The sequence below is a fragment of the Paramormyrops kingsleyae genome, chromosome 18 (genome assembly GCF_048594095.1).
Source record: "Paramormyrops kingsleyae isolate MSU_618 chromosome 18, PKINGS_0.4, whole genome shotgun sequence".
In the NCBI taxonomy this organism is placed as follows: Eukaryota; Metazoa; Chordata; class Actinopteri; order Osteoglossiformes; family Mormyridae; genus Paramormyrops; species Paramormyrops kingsleyae.
In genome coordinates this window covers 16981280-17000516 of record NC_132814.1, presented here as the reverse complement: position 1 = coordinate 17000516, position 19237 = coordinate 16981280, and the positions used below count along the sequence as shown (strand labels likewise).

At 45.4% G+C, this 19237-nt stretch overlaps 1 protein-coding gene across 1 annotated transcript; it reads left to right on the top strand.

The window, feature by feature from the left end:
• The first annotated feature begins 322 nt into the window (after positions 1 to 322).
• On the top strand, positions 323 to 19173 carry usp28 (ubiquitin specific peptidase 28). The gene is made up of 26 exons (XM_023813616.2): positions 323 to 485; positions 3215 to 3289; positions 4233 to 4335; positions 4601 to 4706; positions 5128 to 5290; positions 6814 to 6900; positions 7084 to 7221; positions 7406 to 7476; positions 7610 to 7686; positions 7803 to 7951; positions 8041 to 8168; positions 8426 to 8521; positions 8617 to 8796; positions 9287 to 9501; positions 9822 to 9892; positions 10443 to 10671; positions 11710 to 11931; positions 13078 to 13208; positions 14282 to 14551; positions 15157 to 15252; positions 15453 to 15631; positions 16397 to 16475; positions 16567 to 16646; positions 16725 to 16848; positions 17634 to 17829; positions 18421 to 19173. Exons 1-26 carry the CDS (start codon positions 438 to 440, stop codon positions 18594 to 18596), a joined length of 3489 nt encoding a protein of 1162 aa, XP_023669384.1. The 5' UTR covers positions 323 to 437; the 3' UTR covers positions 18597 to 19173.
• The last annotated feature ends 64 nt before the right edge of the window (positions 19174 to 19237 follow it).

The window sequence follows — 19237 nt, the reverse complement described above, 5'->3', positions numbered from 1 at the left end:
GCTTCTGACGTAGCTAATTGTAGGTTTATAAAGGAATGATATAGATTTGCTGTAAGATGTCTTGCGTGAGCGTGAGAATCTGGAAGCGTGAGTGTCACGCCAGATGCGTGAGAACTGGCAACCCTGATCTCCTGGAAAGAACATCAACTCCATATCAAAGTAGATCGAGCAATTTTTTTTTTTTTGCCATATTTTTATATCACTATTATTTTAAGTCTGAAATGAGACTATGGGTACGTATCATGTACAATGTACAGGCTTTGCAGCTGCTGGACACCCCCCGCCCCCGATTCCCCTCCCCGAGCGTAAGCGAGACCCTGCGTGAACGCGCCTGGCCTGCGTTTGCCCGCGGGAGCCCAATGGACTAGGCGCACATCCGTGGTGGTGCGGAGAAGGTATTTGGGTGGAAAAAAGAGAAGCGATTCATCCGTGGTGCCATGAGAGTTGATCAGTATTGTGATCAAGGGCAGACATCTGCAAACCCGGTGAGCGAAATGACAGGGTTTCCGTGGTCGTGTTAAATGGATCATTTCTCAAGGGTTCGACTGCGCAAAGTTTCCAGACATTTTTGGATGTGGTCTAACATTATGCAAAAGTTTATAACAGGCCTAGTCTAGTGATCAATTAAGGAAAAAAGTGATTGATTTCATACACATCTATATGATGCAGAAATAAGATCACATACACGGGAATGTATAATGTCATTGCTTTTGATGGCTTCTATTGTAGGTAATCACATTTTACGCTGTCGACCCATATTACTGATTTGAATACAAAATTGTGATAAAGAGAAATTTTAGTCTGATCAATCCTAAACTTTCCATATGAGAAAATCTACGTCCACGGACAGTCGAGAGCTCTCGCAGGCTCCGGGGTCTTGGCCTGAAGAAGTGGTATCTTGTTTTTTAAAATGTATTTATTTAAAATAGGCTAGTTAAAATGTGAGAAAAATCTTATAACCATTTATATCATTATAGAAAGATTTTTTAAATGTATGAGTGCGGTTTTATCCCTCTGGTAGCGAGTGCTATACTTGGGAAATAAAAGCTGTGTCAGAAGAGGTGACATGATACTATTTAGTTTTTATGGTTTATTCATTGTTTTCTATTTCAGTTGAATTCTATTGTAGTCTGTTTAACCTACTCTACATCAATGGTAGGGTTAACGGTGGTATACGTACATATTGCCCAAAGAACGGTGGTGTTTATATCAGTATAAACCCTGTTGCATGAAGAATGGAATGGAAAACACAAACGTTATCAGTGCCAGGGCCTAAAATAGACCCCAATCAGGCGAAGCGGGCCCTCTGGCTCTCCATATATGTCTCCTACTATCGGACCTCCCTGTGTCGGGCACCAGCTGGGAAGCCACAGCATTTCCACCTGCTCATGTCTGCTCTATATATAGCTGCTGACACACTTCGCCTTTCTTTTTTGGCCCAAATAACTTGAACCGTTCTGTTACCTTAGGCGCCCGTGTGATAGCGGACGTCGACCCGCGACTTGGGCTTCAGCTCCGGGTCCCCAGCTAGCTGATCAGTCGCTTTATCCGGAGTAAAAGTATCTGCGGCAACTTAAAACTAGCGCAGATGTGCAAGAAGTTTAATCTCAGCTGATATAGCTGTGCACAGTAGCCATGAATCCAATGGGCTATATTTAATAGCGATGAAATAGCACGTCGGATCAGAGATTGCATTACCTTTAAACAGGGCTGGAAATTAAGCTCGCTAATTTAGACGAACATTACCCCGCTGGCAAGTAAAATGGCATGTAGGTCTGTCAGAGTTAACGCTTTAGTATTAAAGTTATAATGCTTTATAATTATTTTTGCGTTATCACGAGTTAATTTTGATACGACAATGGGAGAATAGTATGAGCAAATGGTTTTAATAGAGACCTGTAGTTCTGGCAAGATAGATCGAAAAGAATTTGAAAAACACTGAAATTGGAAAAAAAAACTATCTAGATCGAATGCATCGTTGTAGCATCCTAATATAGGCCTTGACTGAAAAATATGAGAATGCCAGAATCAGAACATTTTCGAATAGCTGGGTGAGGAGAAGGGATTGGCTTTGTACTGACTGGTGGTCTGAATGTGTACATTTTTAATGGAAATGAATAAATGATATACTCAAAATACCTTATTTATTATATATTATTATTTATTTTTGTAAGATGCGATAGATAGTGGTTACTCTTTGTGCTTGAAAATAACATAGTATGTTGTGGGCAAGTGAAAATTTATCTAGGCTAGTATATATTTTTTTAAAACTAAACTAGCCCAGATGATTATTAGCAAAAATTGTTAATTCCACCCCTGCCTTTAAACCTTAAAAGTCTTCTGGCTTTTGAAGTCGAGACTGGCATTCCGTGCTTTAAAGATTTAACCCAGTTTCGGCACTTGAGTACCCTGAACCATACTCTCGGCCAATTCTCTTTATGTGGGACCTGAATTTCTTCAGACTGAAAGCGCCAACCCAAGAAAGGGCAGAGAATTATTAGCTACACTCCTGACTGGGGGCACCTTAAGCTTGTTCCGCCCTTCCCCCTACACAATAGCAAGCGGCAGCTTTGTGTAACGGTGTCTCCTCAACATGACACATTCCTGGGGCCTCTATCAGCCGCCTGACTAACCCTGGCTGACAAGGGCCCCACATTCTCTGCCGCAATATACCCCAGCGTGCGACACTACAACTCCCGGGTCATCCTGGACTCCATCAGGTTTTCGTTTCTGTTTAATTAAACATCTGCGTTTCCCACCACAACAAAGCAAAAAATAAACCTTCAGCAAAGAAAAAACATTGTAATAATAGAATTTAGTCAGTTGCTCCATTGAATGAAGTCATGTTGATCCAGGCGGTCATCTAAGGCGGTCGGGTGCCTTGATTCAACAAGTTTATGTCTTCATTAGCAGAAATACACAATGGTGACTCATAGTTGGGACAAGAAACAAAAGCTCATCTAGAAGAAAACACTGCAAAATCTGAAAACATGTTTCACGTCCTCAGTTTCAAATTAGTCAAATGGCCAAACAGATTGTGTGTACCTCTAGCATCGAACTTCCTTTAGTGTTTTTATCAGGCATTGTATAGTCATGTGGCAAGTCTTGTGGACTTATCTTTAAACTACAGTTAGAATAAAATGGGTCAGCTGGAAATTCAACTGACTGTGTTTTTTTTTTTTGTATTTGCTTTGGTCTGTTTTTTATCACAAAGAGCCGAATCCTGATCAACCAGCTGCGAGAGATCACAGGCATCCATGACCTTCCGGTGCTGCAGACCGCCCTGAAGGTACGCGGTCTTGTGACGAGTCCTTCTCCCTCCGTTACACCCTGGGCTCAGTGAGCATAAACCTGAGGATGCACACCTAAGATCACAGCTAGGATAAGACAATAGGGTATAGGAGCTTTAACCGGACGGCAGAGAGGACGTCCCCAAGCCAGGCTTGGCGTCGCCGCAAATGTGAAACGCGGGCAGGTGTTGACTTGAGTTTCCCAGCCATTTTCAAATGACAAAGCCTCTCTTGTCTTCAAGCACTGTGTCAAGTGAAATAAGAAAGGAAGGGAGGAAGTGAAGGCAAGGCTAAGCTCATTTAGAAGCGCTGGGGCACAGACATTAGTCAGAGGCGCATGGTGATTGAGAGGTTCAAGGTCTTCACAGTATACGACTGTTCATCCACTGTCTTCTCAAGAGGCAGATCTTAGTCCCTTAGAGTACGCGAGGGATTTCTGTTCAAGGGCCACAGTACGACCTTCTGCTGCCATTAAATCAACACGGACACAAAACACCCCCACAAAGGGGTTGAAGGGCATTAAGATGAGCTGCGCGGAGAGATATTCACTCTATTAATGTAACAATCACGCCGTTTCCACTGAATTATTGCAGGTTGCATTATCCATTTTCACACTAACCGATAAACTAAAAAAGGGTGTTTTGTAATTGGATATTTCACATCAAGTCAAGTCAGATTTAACTGTTGTTTCGAAATAGACACGCATACAATAAAACGAAATGGCGTTTGTCTCACAGTATTTGTACTTGTATTTATTTCTGTAGCATTTCTGTGGCTATGCTTAGCAAGAATATAAATACTTTAAGAAAAAATACTGTATTTGCAATTAGTGAACGATTGCGATTGTGGGTGAGTGCGGCTGTGTCTTTCTGGTGTTTATTTAGACCAGCGGCCATGTTGCTTGCCGATTACTTATGCTTTGTGTTCATACTGTGGTATCAGGCCAGCCAGGGAAACATGAGCCAAGCCATCGCTCTGCTGACCGCCCAAGTGCCTGAGGAAGAGGCTGCGAACGGGGAAGGGGGGGCCTGGGCTACACAGACAAGTATGTGTGCCGGCAAAGACTAGGACTCTTGTTTCTTCTACGGGGAAGGGGGGGACTAACTATTTTTACTTTGTTTTTAATTGGTTCTGCTTGGCTACATCCTGCACGCTGCATTCAGCCGTCTGCCACAATTATAAATTTGGAAGGTCATTTAACACCTGATGCGGCTTCCTTAATTCCCGCGCCCGTTTTCCTCAATTCCCGCCGCCCGTTTTCCTCAATTCCCGCCGCCCCTGGAGTTGCAGCTTTGCGCCCGTATTTCCAGATGTTGCCATGTCGACGGACAGGCCGAAAGATGACCTTCAGACCGCCATAGAGCTCAGTCTGCAGGAGTCCCAGAACAGCGAGGCGGAGGAGAGGGAGCTGAGCAGGTAGGGCCTCATTTAGCAGTGACTCCACGGGGCCGCCCGCGCCCGTCTCAGTGGGCATCGCGCTCGTCTTATTGAGCGAAGGTGTGGCTGCTTGTTTACCTTTCAGTCTAAATGGATTGTGTATCTTGGCACCATGCTGCTGTGGTATTTTTTAAGTGAAATGCCCTTGTATAAAACTGTGGCTCCTTGTTTTGACTCTTTTGGAAGCTGGGTAGCATAAGGGAGTTTGCCTGGGCTAGAATGCTGGACAGCGCAATGGGGGGGGGGGGTCTACGTTTTGGGATTTGAACCCACGACCCACTGATTTCAAAAACAGTTCATTAGTCGCCAGGCCACCTGCTCCCCCACAAGCTTGTGTCCCGCCCCAGGGTTTGTCTTCAGTGTGTGTGACAGACCAGGCTGCATCTGGGGTGTTTCGCAGAGCCCTGGAGGTCAGCGCAGAGGAGAGTGCGGCGCGTGCCAAGAGGAAGCGGAGCGAGACCCCGGGCGAGAGTGCCAGCCCAGCTGACTGGGTCCGGCAGGACGACTGGCCCGTGGGCGTGCGCAACGTGGGCAACACCTGCTGGTTCAGTGCTGTCATACAGGTATCTCTCCACACGCCGCTCTGGCTGGGCCAGCCCAAGGCATGAGAGAAGCGAGTGGCTGCTTAGCGCCCAGTAGCCACTAGGGGACCCCCCTCATTTGGTCAGCCTGTCAAAATGGGAAAGAAGATGACAAATGACAACTAGGTTAATTCCATTTTGCTTAGGGCCTCAAAAAAGGTTGGACGGCCCTGTGCTGTGGAATCGGGTCACAGTTACACAACCAGGGCCCAGAAATCTCAGATATCAAACTGCTGCTCACTGTTACTGTACATAGGGGGGCACCGTACCCTACAACTGTGTCCCTTAAACCCTGTAAGGGCTATAAATCAGAAAAAGAACTAGTGAATTAGAGCATAATTCTTAAGCTGCAGTTTTCCACAGGTGACACAGGGTATTTCTAAAAACCGTAATGAAAATCAAACTGGAGTATTTTTTTCCCCCCAGATGTCCTTAAATGGCTTCCAGGAATAGATCACCACTTTATTAACTAATGCCTCGGCACCGTAGCTCCTCCGTGGAGGATAATACATCTCGCTGCGCTCTCCATCACCGCGGGCTGCATCATACTCAAGCCTCCTACCGCGATATTTAGTTATTTGAAATGACAGCGGGGTGATGGTGTGAGATTGAGCTTCTCCTTCCAGGCGGGCCGTCTGCATACTAATGGCTTGACGGTTTTCCTGGCCTTGCCTTAGGGCGGACTGCAAGGCAGCTCCCGTGAAATCAAATCCACCTCCCTTCGCCGATGTTGATAGAGAGCGGCGGTAATTAAATAGCGCGGCGTCCGCAAAGATACGGCACGCGGGGAACTTTTAAGGCACCTTCCGGAATGGGCTCCCGTCTGGAGATTATCGGAGCCGGAAAAGGGGCCCATTCATCATTCACCGTGGATGCGTTCGCGGCGTATCAATCGGGCCTGAGCGCCCGGAAAGATTTCATCGCCGACGCGCCGTCGACCGGGAGGCATAAACAAGCATGGGACTCTTGGATTTGCGCCATTCCTGGGCAGATACAGTGTGCCCGGTTTCGCTGTCCATTGTCGAGACGCTCGTTTGCTTTCCCGTCCAGACGAGCCGATTGGTCAATAGTAGCTAAACAAGCTCTGTTTATCAGCTGCTTGTGCATTGTAAGATGGCGATAAGCCGTAATTGAATTCGTTGCGAGGCTGTTGTTCTCGTTCTGTTTACGTTTGTGATTAAATTACACCGTACTTTCGTTTGCCAAAGATAATTGAACTGGAAAATGGATCAGGCTCCACACAGTAGAAATTTATTTTGTTCTTCAGAATGATTGAGTCTAAAAAGGGTGCACAAAATATGTACCCTTCTATAGATGTCGCTATCTATCAAACCTAAGGAGCAAAATCACACCGGGCTGTTTATTGGTCATATGGCATTGTCTGTGTTGTAGAATTAATTTGTTACTGTAATCACACAACCGTCTGTATACGCTGAAATGTGTTAAAATTTTCATGCGACCAACAGCAAATTGAAGAGCCGTGTTTTGCGACTCTTATGTTGCAGTCCCTGTTCCATCTGCCGGTGTTCCGTAGACTGGTGCTCAACTACAGCCTGACTGAGAAGGTTCTGGAAAAGTGCAAAAGCCCCTCGGTATGTAAGGTTTATGAGGTGCGTGTTGGGTTTTTATGAGGTTCTGCGGCCAGAGTACAGCAGACGAGGCTGGGGTTAATTACGGTCTTGTACAGAATTTCAGGTTTCATTGAAAAAATGGTTTGAGAGGACAGGTTTTGGTGGAAATTAAATGAATCAGATTCAGTGTGTCTGCATACGCAGGACAAAAGGAACGTAGCCTTCATGCAGGAGCTGCGTTGCCTGTTTGCCCTGATGGTGGGCTCCAAGCGCAGGTTTGTGGACCCTTCAGCAGCCGTGGAGCTCCTCAGAGATGCCTTCCGCACCAGCGAAGCCCAACAGGTACGGAGTCTCAGACTGTAGTGTGCAAGACATGGGCTTGAAGCCGTCTGGATGGTGCGGACATACAGTGTGTCTGTGGTCATGGACATTTTGGCTGTATAATGATGCAATCCACCCCCTGTCATCGGAACTACTCAAGTTACAATCATCTAATCTTCATAACCTCCATCTTTTTACCCGCTAGGATGTCAGTGAGTTCACCCACAAACTGTTGGACTGGCTTGAGGATGCTTTTCAGTTAGCTTCTAACGCAAAGTGAGTCATCGCCTTACGTGGTCAACCTTAAAACACCTTTTAATGGTGCCTAGTTTATGTGTACTGATTCTCCAGTCAGCATATGGAAAAGCCTTTTCGTATATCTCACTCTTTGTATGCTTTTGGCCCTCAGTAATCCTGAAGATAAACAAGAAAATCCAATGGTTCAGCTTTTTTACGGTACTTTTCTGGCAGAGAGAACTTGTGAAGGTAAGGAAAAAAACATTCCTGACTTTCTGCTGAGAACTTCAAAAACGAAGGATCGCGGTGTTTTTTAAGATGTGTTTCTGACACAGTGTTTCCTTGGTGTCCTTCTTGTTATTCAGGAAAGACTGTGTCTAACATAGAGCAGTTTGGACAGTACCCTTTGCAAGTTAATGGATTTAACAACTTGGATGAGTGTCTGGAAGGCGCTATGGTGGAGGGGGAGATTGAGTCTCTGTACTCCGATCGCACCACTCCTTCTGGCCGAGAGGTGAGCACTACGGTTTCTATGGAAACTGGGCAGGATCCTTTCATTGTCTCTTGATGCTGATTATGAATACAAATTCTTTTCGTCTACAGCGATGGTTTTCTAAGTTGCCGCCGGTGCTGACCTTTGAACTGTCCAGGTTTGAGTTCAACCAGTCTTTAGGGAGGCCAGAGAAAATACATAAAAAATTGGAGTTCCCTCAGGTGATATATATGGACAGGTAAGATCTGTGTATAGTATGTGATGTTTACTGGACACATATGTTCTGCAAGAAAACCAATGAAGAAGTCATTAAAGATGGCAAATTGCCAAACAAATTACCAAACAAATTACCAAACAAATTACCACGCTTGCTCTGAGGCAACAACACACAGTGTAACAGTCACTTAATTAGGATAGAGTCTAGTGGGCCGCTTGCTTGAGCGATGATGTGTGTTCTCCATGGTACCTCAGTGAGGGAGTTAACTCTCCGATCAGGTATCTCCACAAGAACATTGACCTGACGCAGGGCAGAAGGGAAGCAGTCAGGAGGATGAAGGAACAGCTGACAGTCCTGCAGCAGAAGCTGGAGAGGTGAACTTCTAAGTCCTCTTAAATGGATGTGGTCCTCAAGATGGTATGATGTTGCTCCCTACTGTGCTTCAGATGCACCCGCCTTTGTTTCACAGCTATAAACACTACGGCTCAGGCCCGGCTAGGTACCCTTTGGCGGACATGCTGCAATACGTGCTGGAGTTTGCAACCACCAAACCCTCCAGCGTGTCCCCAGTAGAAGATGTGAGGACCCCACTAAAGGCTTCCACAGGCACCCAGGCCGGGCACCCAGATCCCAACCATGGGGAGCCCAGGTACCAACACCCCCAAAGGTCTTTGGCTTGACCCTTGTGACCAGCCTCTGATATTAGGAAGATTAATTTAAGTCTGAAATGCTTGGGATTGGTCAGACAGCTCGCTCAAGTTAAGGTCTCAACAATAATATGTGTACGTTCTGCCAGATTCAGGACTTGAACCTATGACCTACCACACACAAATGGAGATCACTAACCCACTATGTTATACACCACCCTCTGACATGCATCAACCAGTATAACACAATGTTTATAATACCTTTTCACTTCTGATGTGCAAAACAAGTCAGATCTAAACACATTTTGACACTCACTGTTTGTTTGGCCTCTGCTGCAAGCGAAAAGTGGAACACAAGGTTGTTTGTAGCCAAAATGTCTAGCTCTAAGTTCTAGTAGCTGACATTCTGCATGCTTCTACTAGGTTGTACAAAAATAGGCAGTAGCCTGCTGGGTAACTGACAAATGATGTAACATCTTGTGTGGTTCATAGCCAATCAGAATTGGACGACACAGGCCCATCAGACAGTTCAGGCAGTCAGGTGACCACAGCTCAGAGGACACCCATATACAAACCCTTCACCCAGTGCAGACCCCCCATGGACTCTCCCCAGCATCCTGCGCCCCACAGCATATCTGAGGAGGAGCTACATTATGTCAAGAGCTGCCTGCAACGCTGGAGGATTGAGGTGGAGAACAACATCAATGGTACGCCTTCTGCCCATCCACCTTTTTAATTGGTCGGACCTTTTGATTGACAGCACTGCTGTTGCACTACAATCCCTTTGATTGGTTAGGTTATCACTTGACAGTTCTATTTGTGTTTTTCCACTGGAATGATATGGAGTAACAAAGTGGTTATTGATATTACTCAACATTACTGTCCGAAAAGTTGTAAATACTCTAATACTCGAATATAAGTTGAGCTCATCTGACCTGAATTGCTCTCCTTGGGTAGTGGTCCCTGGCTTCTTCTATGTTTGCTTCCTGCTCACCTGACCCAGGTACATTCCTTGTTTTGCGTACAGAGCTAAAGAGCAGCGTCGAAAGGATCAGCCAGTCGCTGGAGGCCATGTACTTGGACAACAGGCTGTGCCAGGTAACTGCTGCCTCGGCATGATCTCCACGTAGGCGTCGCCGTCTGGAGACAGTCGTTGCTTTGATCAGTAGATTAGATCAGCCTGTTTGTGCCTCAGCGCCAATGATACTTCGATTTCCTGCTTCATATTCATACTCTTCATACTCTTTCGCCATGTACATTACTCTAGACAGGGCAGCCCATCGAATGTACCTGCACCACAGATTCTACTTCAGTGCCCAGAATTGACATTCAACATCTTATTTTAGAAAAAAAAAACAGCACTACCATTATCTAGCTGCAGCTCACTAACTTAGATTAATCTTTTCGTTGCAGTGCCATTGATGAGGTTGGGTGTTGATACCCTCCATTACTTTCGGCAGTCTTATTCTGTGTCACTCTGGGCAATCCTTATCAAATTATCTTCTTCCTACACTGTTCTTTAACACCCAAATTTAACATGGAGTGCTTAACAGTCGTTACCCTGTAGCATTGCTTGGCCTGGATACCAACGAGGGCCCATTCATAAAGGACGTAAGTGACAGGGCCCTTTGATTTCACCTGCTCCTAGGTACCGTACCGGCTCCATGCTGTTCTGGTCCATGAGGGACAGGCTTCAGCGGGCCACTACTGGGCCTATGTCTTCGATCAGTCCCGCAAGAGCTGGCTCAAGTGCAACGACGTCCTGGTGACAGAGTCGTCTTGGGAGGAGCTGGAGCGCGACTCTTACGGCGGCTTGACCAACGCCAGCGCCTATTGCCTCATGTACATCGACGACACGCTTCCCCATCTCATCGCAGGTCCGTCCCTCTTGCTCATCGCTCTACTCTCACCTGCCAATAGGCTTGGGCAGCATCTAATTATTTATACTGGAATGCCGCGCAGACATTGTTCTTAGCTATACGGTATTTTGCCAGTGTTTTCAAAAGCAGTATTCTGGCATTTCGAAACCTTGAAAATTGGGCCTCTTGTTGTCAAGATTACAAAAATGTTGCGGTGCGCCCCCAAAGAAATGCAGTATACTAAAAATGACGGTAACACTTTACTTAAAGCAGTCATCATAATGCATTATAGATACCTTCGTAATGGTTTATAATGCATTATGAAGGTATTTATAGTGCATTATAGATGCAAGCTTCATAGAGCATTCATAATGCATAATAAACATGGCTATAATACGTTATGCCTTTTTAATAAAGTCATAGCCATGTTTATAATACTTTATGAATGCATTATAATGCATTGTGAAGGTATCTATAATACATTATACATGGGTGCGTTAGGTAAAGTGTTGCCACATTTACCGCAATACCACCTAAGCGTACCTGACAACTTAAAATCTTGGCTTTTCCGAGTCTCTTTCAGCCTGGCCTTATTTTCCGAATATAGTCCCGCATTTATTTTTACAGTATTTATGCAGTAATTCTGTGCACATCTCAGGCAGCACCGCTTTGCTGGCGTTTGCTGGCGTCTCTCCGCATGCCATCCCCCATCAAGGAATCAATAACGCTTTGCCGAGCACGTAATTGTCTCGCCGCAAAACCGTGGCTGCTTCAGATTATCTGCGGAAAATGCGGCATTGAGTTTTACATTTAGAAAAGTAGGTCTTAGGCTTATTTTAGCAAAGTAAATCTTAGGTTCACGATGAAATTGGCTGATTAGGATCTAATGAGGACCTTGGCTGCAAAACAAGCTTGAATATGTTGCAGCCGCAGGAAAGCGATTTCAGTGTCCCCGCTCAATGGCGAGCTGCATACAGTGAGGCTTACTGCTATAGGCCTTCTTTGTCACTTTTTATTACACTGTCTTCTGGAACTGGACTTTTCTGGGCCTCACAGAGGACAGCGACAGCGAGACGGGCCAGGTCCTGCAGGGGATGGACGCCCTGCCACCGATCCTCAGGCGCTACGTGCAGGAGGACAACCGCTGGTTCCAGCAGGAGCTGCGGGAGTGGGAGGAGCAACTGGGCAGGGAGCAGCGGGAGGCGCCCGCCGGGCCCGAACCCAGCCCCGAGGAAGCGCGGGGGTGTGTGACAGAGGTCGCCAAACACGAGGAACCAGGTGGGTGTGCATCCTTAGCTGCAGCGTCATTCGGCTGTTTATTGCTGCTGTTTATTGCTGCTGTTCATTGCTGCTGTTCATTGCTGCTGTTCATTGCTGCTGTCTTAGCTGAGTGTTTCTGGTAGCTGTCCTGGATTCCGTTCCATTTATGCCAGGGGTCTCCAACTCCAGTCCTGGAAAGTTTTTGATGAGCCGCACCTGCTCCTGGTGTTTACCTGAAAACAGGTGTGACTCATCAGAAGACAGGTAGGATAGAACTCCTACTGGACAGTAGCTCCCCAGGACCAAAGTTGGAGAGCCCTGGTATACAGTGAGTCTTGGGGGACACTATGTGGCTCCGTCGGTTAGGCCTGTGCTCAGAAGGCCACATGTTCGAATTCCATCCTCGACAAAAAAAAATCACATCTCCGCTGCTCCCTTGAGCCAAACCCATAACCTCTGGAGATGTTGCAGGTACCAGTTAAATGAACTGACCCTGGTGCTCAGACCCCAAGCTTCACTCTCAACTGTGCGTATGTCTCCAAATAGAGCGATAATGAGATTCGTGGAGGAAAAGAGCATTACAGTGTATTTGTGCAAGTGGCAAATAAAGCTTCATTTCATTTTGTACATCATAGTTTGCACAGCCCCCCCAAGCCTCCAGAGGCTAAGCCCCCCCCCAGCCTTGTGCTGGCCGGGGTGGGGGCTCCATGCTCATGGCCTTCTTCTGGATAAACAGTTATGGAAGACGAATGGATGCTTTTAAGTGATTCAGTTCCAATCATGCCAGATGTTTTTGTATTTGGCAATTAACACCATTAGCAGCTTTCCAGCAGTCTAATTAGCTAAATCCTGCCAGTATTTTACGATAAAAAATTCCTTAGTTACATAGAATGTAGACCTTGCTAAAAATCTGTCGCTTGCTAAGTGTATCTAGGTGTTGCTAAGTGTATTTTCCCTTCTGCCATTTATGGTGTAATTAATACAAATGTCGTAGTAATACAGTTGTAATTCATTTAAAATGGAATTTCAGATTCATACTAAAAACACGGTAACTTGTTGACGGTGGTGACGTCTATGTTCAGTGACCCAGTTCACGCCTTAAACGGAGCGTCAAATGGCAGTTCTCGCCGAAAGGCGTCACGATTCCTGCCGATCTCTCCTCAGAGCCTACCCTCAGTCAACCGTCGCTGCTCCCGGCAGAACACGGCACCGTCGACCCGGAGCAATCAGATCAGCCCGGTGCCAGTGCAGAAGACTGTGGCCAAGATAATGAAGAAGAAGGTCGTCAGTTTCAGGTGGGACTTGGCATGTGGCATATTACTCGATCATCGCCCTTACCTCCATGGGATCAAAGGGGATTCACTTAGAGACACTTACACGCAATATTATTGGTCAGTCTGTTTCTGGGGTATTTTAACATGTTTAATTATTAATATCCACCATTACATTATCAAATCCTCCTGGTAGCAGTAGTTTCTTTATTGTGTTTTCCAACCTGAAGTTAATGTAACACATGAAATCCTCCCTTGTTTTTTGGTAACAAGGTAGTCATGAATATAACAAATGTAAGTAATACTTTGTTGCTTTGTTTTTTTGCTAATGGTTATTCAAGTTTCCCCACTGAACTGCAACACGGATACACGAACATTCCTAGCATGCCTTTGGCGCTATGACTACAGCTTTCAGCCGCTGGGCTTTGAATATCACACAAGGATTTTTTTGATTTTCTAGCCAAGGTAACAGGACAGATTATGGACAAGGTGTCAGACATTTCTGTGGCTTGTTTGCCACAATCTACTGTAACATCCAAAACAGAGCCTTGCATTCGCTTTTAAGGAAAATTAACTGAGCAAATGTGAAGCTCTTTAAACCTCTGACATGCTGTATGGCAGGACTCTTCAAATCTGGACCTCGATTCCAAATCCAGGCCTTGTTTTCAGTTCTCCCGGCTTTAATAATTACTGATTCTGATTGGTCAGAGGCTTCACACCCGGCTCACGGGTAAAGGAAGGCTGGAAAATCAGCAGCGCTCGGCCCTTGAAGACCGTGATTTGAATAACCCTGCTGTATGACATGCAAAGTTTTTTCTGTGATCTTCTGGTAAATTATTACATGATGCCCTCTAGTGGTCGATTGCAGTATTTTAGTATAAGTCCATGTACAACGTGTATCAGTTTCTAAAGAGAAAATCTAGGATGCTTCTGTTATCAATGTGAAGCAATTGCTGGATTTACACTCTGTGCTGACACCTGATAGTTTATTCTATTTTTTGGACAAATATGGTTAGAGGAAGGTCCTAGTCACTTGACTACTTTCTCCATTCCGTCCTTATGTCGTTTTTTGTTACCTGTTCGACGCTGACCTTCAGGATGCTGAGGCAGAGGCGGAGGAAGAGGCAGAGGCAGCAGGAGAGAATGAGGTTGAGACAGAAGCAAAGACAGGAGAGGCAGAGGCAGAGAGCGAGGGAGCGGGAGAGGCCCAAGCGGAGGGTGGGGTTGACCCAGAGCCTCAGGCCTCTCCTGAGACGGAAGCCCCCCCAGCAGAGAACCAGCCTCCTGAGAACCAGGTGTTCGAGGTGGAGATTCCCAGCGTGGGGAAGATCCTCGTGCGCTCCGACGCGGACGGCTACAATGAAGAGGTGTGTAGGGACGACACGCATGTTCAGTTACAGCAAAAACATATCGTTCCTTATGGCAGCGCTTCCTAATCTGGTTCTCGAGGACCCAAAGTTGATCCATATTTTTGCTCCCTTCGAGCTCCCTGCCAGACAGTCCACATTTTTGCTCTACTGGGAGCTGGGAGGGAGCAAAAATGTGGACACTCTGTGTGTCCCCGGGGACTGGATTGGGAAACACTGCTTTATGTTTATCCCTATGCTGTGTGAATGCTAATCGGTACAAACTGTTTAGCTTCAGCCGTAAAACATCAATGACCATCCATCACCCATCTTTCATATATGCTTATTTAGTAAAGGGTGCCATTAGTCTAGGGCTTATCCAGGAAGCACACAGCATGAGGAAAGGAGCACTCTGCCAAATAAACATAATGATGAACTGTCTTGTACGAATTACCTCAGCGAGTCTCGGTCCAATTCAGATTAACATTGACTTGCTTGCCGAGCTGTAGTTTAAAAAGACAGACACGTGGTTCTTCTTTATAGGACTATACTATTTACTTGATAAGAAAAACAGAATCTTTTTCTTTCCTTCTCGTGGCCTTCTGCATACTGCCCCCTTGTGGCAGATGATGCTCACACCAGCCATGCAGGGAATCATCATGGCCATCGCCAAAGCCAGACAGGTGTTCGATAAGGACGGGCCAGAGGCTGGTCTCATCAAGGTATCTGAGTGCGTGCAGCAGTTTGACGTCCATATCTGGGGTCTCATCGCCCTCATTTGACTTATACAGTATGTATATAGTGAAACCTCCTGTGTTCAGTGTAAAAAGTGTCCATAATTTGGTAATGTTAGCGGTAGTGATGAGCTTACACTATGCTGAGGGTTCAGACCCCCCCTTCAGGGCTGTCCTTCCTCTCTCAGGCCTTCCATGAGGAGTACTCCCGGCTCTACCAGCTGTCCCAGGAGGTGACCACCCCCCAGAGTGACCCCCGTCTACAGCATGTGCTGGTCTACTTCTTCCAGAACCACGCCCCCAACCGGGTCATTGAGCGCACGCTACTCGAGCAATTTGCCAACCGGAATCTGCGCTACGATGAAAGGCATAGTCCCCCCCCCCCCCCCCCCCCCCCCAGCTGCCTCTACTCTGGGAATGGCATGCCCACTGGCTTGTGGAATTTCAGAATAGAAACTCACACATCACACTTAGAAGATCCCTTATTTAGGAGATACCATCTTATCTGCCTGCTGGTAGAAGCTTAACTTTCAGAATCAGAATGTTTAATGCCACACGACTAAGGCTGGTAGACATTTTTGTTGGCACAACTTACTACGTTTTGGGTGCAGCATGACAATAGACGGTTTGCAATTAGGACACTATTATTATTTACATGTACCTTTGTTTAGGTTAACATCTGATGAGATCAATCAAACACGACTTGCCACTAACCCATAGTGAAAAAATTAGCTTTGCTTCTCAAAAAACTTAAATATGTTGTTACACTTATCTTCACAGATACAAAATATGGAGATAAATATGTAAATCATGTACTAACAAAAGGTTTTTGGTAACACTTGAGGAAGCACAAATAATGTTTGTACACTCTAACTTAATGTATTAATTAACCAGAGACTAAGTGTTGGTTACATACTGATCCCATGTTCGTTCATCATTAATCAATAATAATGGGTCATGTATTTCATGCAGTTAGTATATTTGTTCAGGATTTGTACTTGAGAAGTAACTGAGTTGCTACGTTACTCATGCCCCCTTAGATAAAGTTTTAGCATTTTGTATGCAAAGAAAAGCCAGTAAATGTGTTTTGCCGGAACCGTCGCCGATGTCAGATGGTGTCCTAATTTTTCAGGTCCATCAGTATCATGAAAGAGGCTCGAAGCAAACTACGTCTTATCAAACCTGAAGATATGGACATGGATGAGTATATGGTGGGGGCTCTGTCTTATGGCCTTGCTTCACTGTCTCACTTACTTACTCCGTAACCCACCTTTGCACTTTTGGTCTCTCTGTCTTTGGCAGAAATGGAATGACGACTACAGCACATTCCTGAATGTGTTTCTGCACCTTCTGACGGGGTTAGAGCAGTACCAGAATGGCAAGTAGGTGACCTGAGCGGAGCCATCTTGGGGGGCAGCCCATCGTTCCTGTATGCTGACTGACCTTCCCCCCCGTTTCAGGATCAGGGAGGCGCTGAACTACCTGGTCTACGCCTTCCGGAACAACGCGGATTTGCTGAAGGAAGGCGTGAGGAAGGGCGTTGACCCAACGCTCATCACGCTGTACAGGAGGAAATGCCTGACAGTAAGTGTCTCGCCTGCCGCATGGCACAGTTCTCCATTAGTACCTGATCGTTATGGTACTGAATTCCTTCTGCTTGGTATAACTGAAAATTTTCAGTCCTACAACTACGCACATAATGTCAACTTGAATTAATGCGCAAATTATGTACAGGGCTAGAATCCCATACAAGTTTCCCTAATTAAAAATGAACTTCAGCTGACGTTTATTTATATGTTAATCTGCATATATCCTCCTGAGATCCAGTGGGGAAGAAAATAATTTTTATTGATCATATTTTAGATTTGACTGGAGGAAGAAATTGGCAAGGTCACACACCCCATACACAATATCATCTTAAAGCCCTGATTGTCCTCATTAAGCACAAGAGGACTTATTGGAGTGGCATGTATGAGAATATTACCAAAAATATTATGTCCTCTAAAGAGGACAGAAATTAATTTCTGGATCTCAGGACAATATTTGTAAATATGTCCATACTCATAATTGCTGGTACTTCCTACTGTAAACTTGTTAAATAGTTATGGCAGTAATCAGCAGAGGTGGAAAGTTCAGGTCCAGAAAATACAAATCCGGACCAAGATTTTGTTTCAGCCAGCCAGTTGAGTATAAAGAGTCATAGTCACAGAGTACTCAGCTGGTTGGTTGAAACAAAATCTTGGTCCGGATTTGTACTTTTTGGACCTAAATTTTCCACCTCTATAAATCAGGCAACACACATTACCCGTCAGCATTTCTCCCCTCGCCAAGGCTCAGCGTCTCTTCCGGCTCGGTCTCTGTTTGCACAGGAGCTGAATGGCAACGCAATTAAACTGTTCGCTAGCGGTGATGAGATGGGCGTGTCCGAGGGCGTGGCTATCATGAATGACGCCGTCATCCCCTGCATGCACCTGATGATCCGAGACAATGTCAGCCAGGAGGACCTGGATGTCATCGAGCTGATGAGGACCCGTTGGTGCTCCTACTTGGGACAAGATATGGATGGTGAGTGGACTGTCAATGGAAGAATCCATGGAATAATAATGATAGTCAGAATCTAAATCCATTTATTCGCTTGTACAAAAAGTACCAGGAATTTGTTTTGGTGCAGCCGGTGGCATGAGAATACAATTTAAACATGCCACCGAGATGTTTTCACAAAACAATAAATAGAAAAAAAAATTTAAAGAAAGGTGGAGAATAAAAAAAATGTGCTATTAATTATCAAATAAACATGTAGATATAAATAATAGTGAGACAATGTGGGGTACCATAATTAATGTCATTAACAGTTTGGGGTAAGTGCAAATAAGTTTAAAATTGAGTATAAAATGCAATTTTAATGGGAGTATAAAATGCAATGGATGAGAAAATTGATGTGTTATTATTAAGGGTCCAAAGCACGTAGTGCTATGGAACCTTATTGTTTTTGTTAGGATTATTATTATTTTTATTATTATTATTTTTATTATTATTATTATGAGGATAGTACCTTACCTGTTTAGAGATTTTTTAATGGAAAGGAAGTGAAAAAGAGCAGCATGAAATATGCTGTCCCCCCCTGAATGACTCCACCCTTTTGCTCCGGCTGTGTAGGTCCCCTGCAGGAGAAGCTGGTTGAGTTCCTGCCCAGGATGCTTGACTGCTCGGTGGACAGGGTGGTGCTGACAGAGCCCCCCCAGGTGCTGCCCGGGGTGCCGCACGACCTGTGCAGCCGGCTGGCCGCTGTGATGGAATCCATTCACGGAACCTCGGTGGTGACTGTGACGTAAACGCGCGCGTGTGCCGTGTCTCCCGGGCCGACGGGGGACGACCCCAACACCACCAGATGGGGGACGACCCCAACACCACCAGGCTTTCGTTCAGCGGCAGGTACACTGACTCATGGAAAGACACACATTAAACCAATTAAACTGCCATAGAGTCCTACAAGGTCCTACACTGAGATGGGCTGGAGGAGGTGAAGATGCCCACCTGGGACACCGGGCAGGGTGACATCATCAGGTGGAACCCTGTGAGCAGAAGATAGATGCTGGATTGTCACTGAGAGTATTATTTTGTGCACTGTTTTGTATTCCTATGCATTTTTTATTTCTTAGCCCTTTATCTGGCCTAAATCAAGGGTAAAACTTCAGACTTTGACTTTTCCAAGGTTAAAATTACCTCCATCTATTACAGAATTAAAGAGCATAGGGTCTTGAAAACCTATAACAACATGGTTTTGGGCTATTCTGAGAATCTTATGTATATGGAGATGACTTTGTTTCTGTAGATTCGTTCCATTTCGGTATCGCTGAAAATGGATCCCACACATGATCTTCAATAAAAAAATTCACCCATTTTCTGTGATTTATTGTCTTTTGAATTCATTCTGTCCATTCCTCCATTCAATATGTTAATTCTTCCTTAAAGG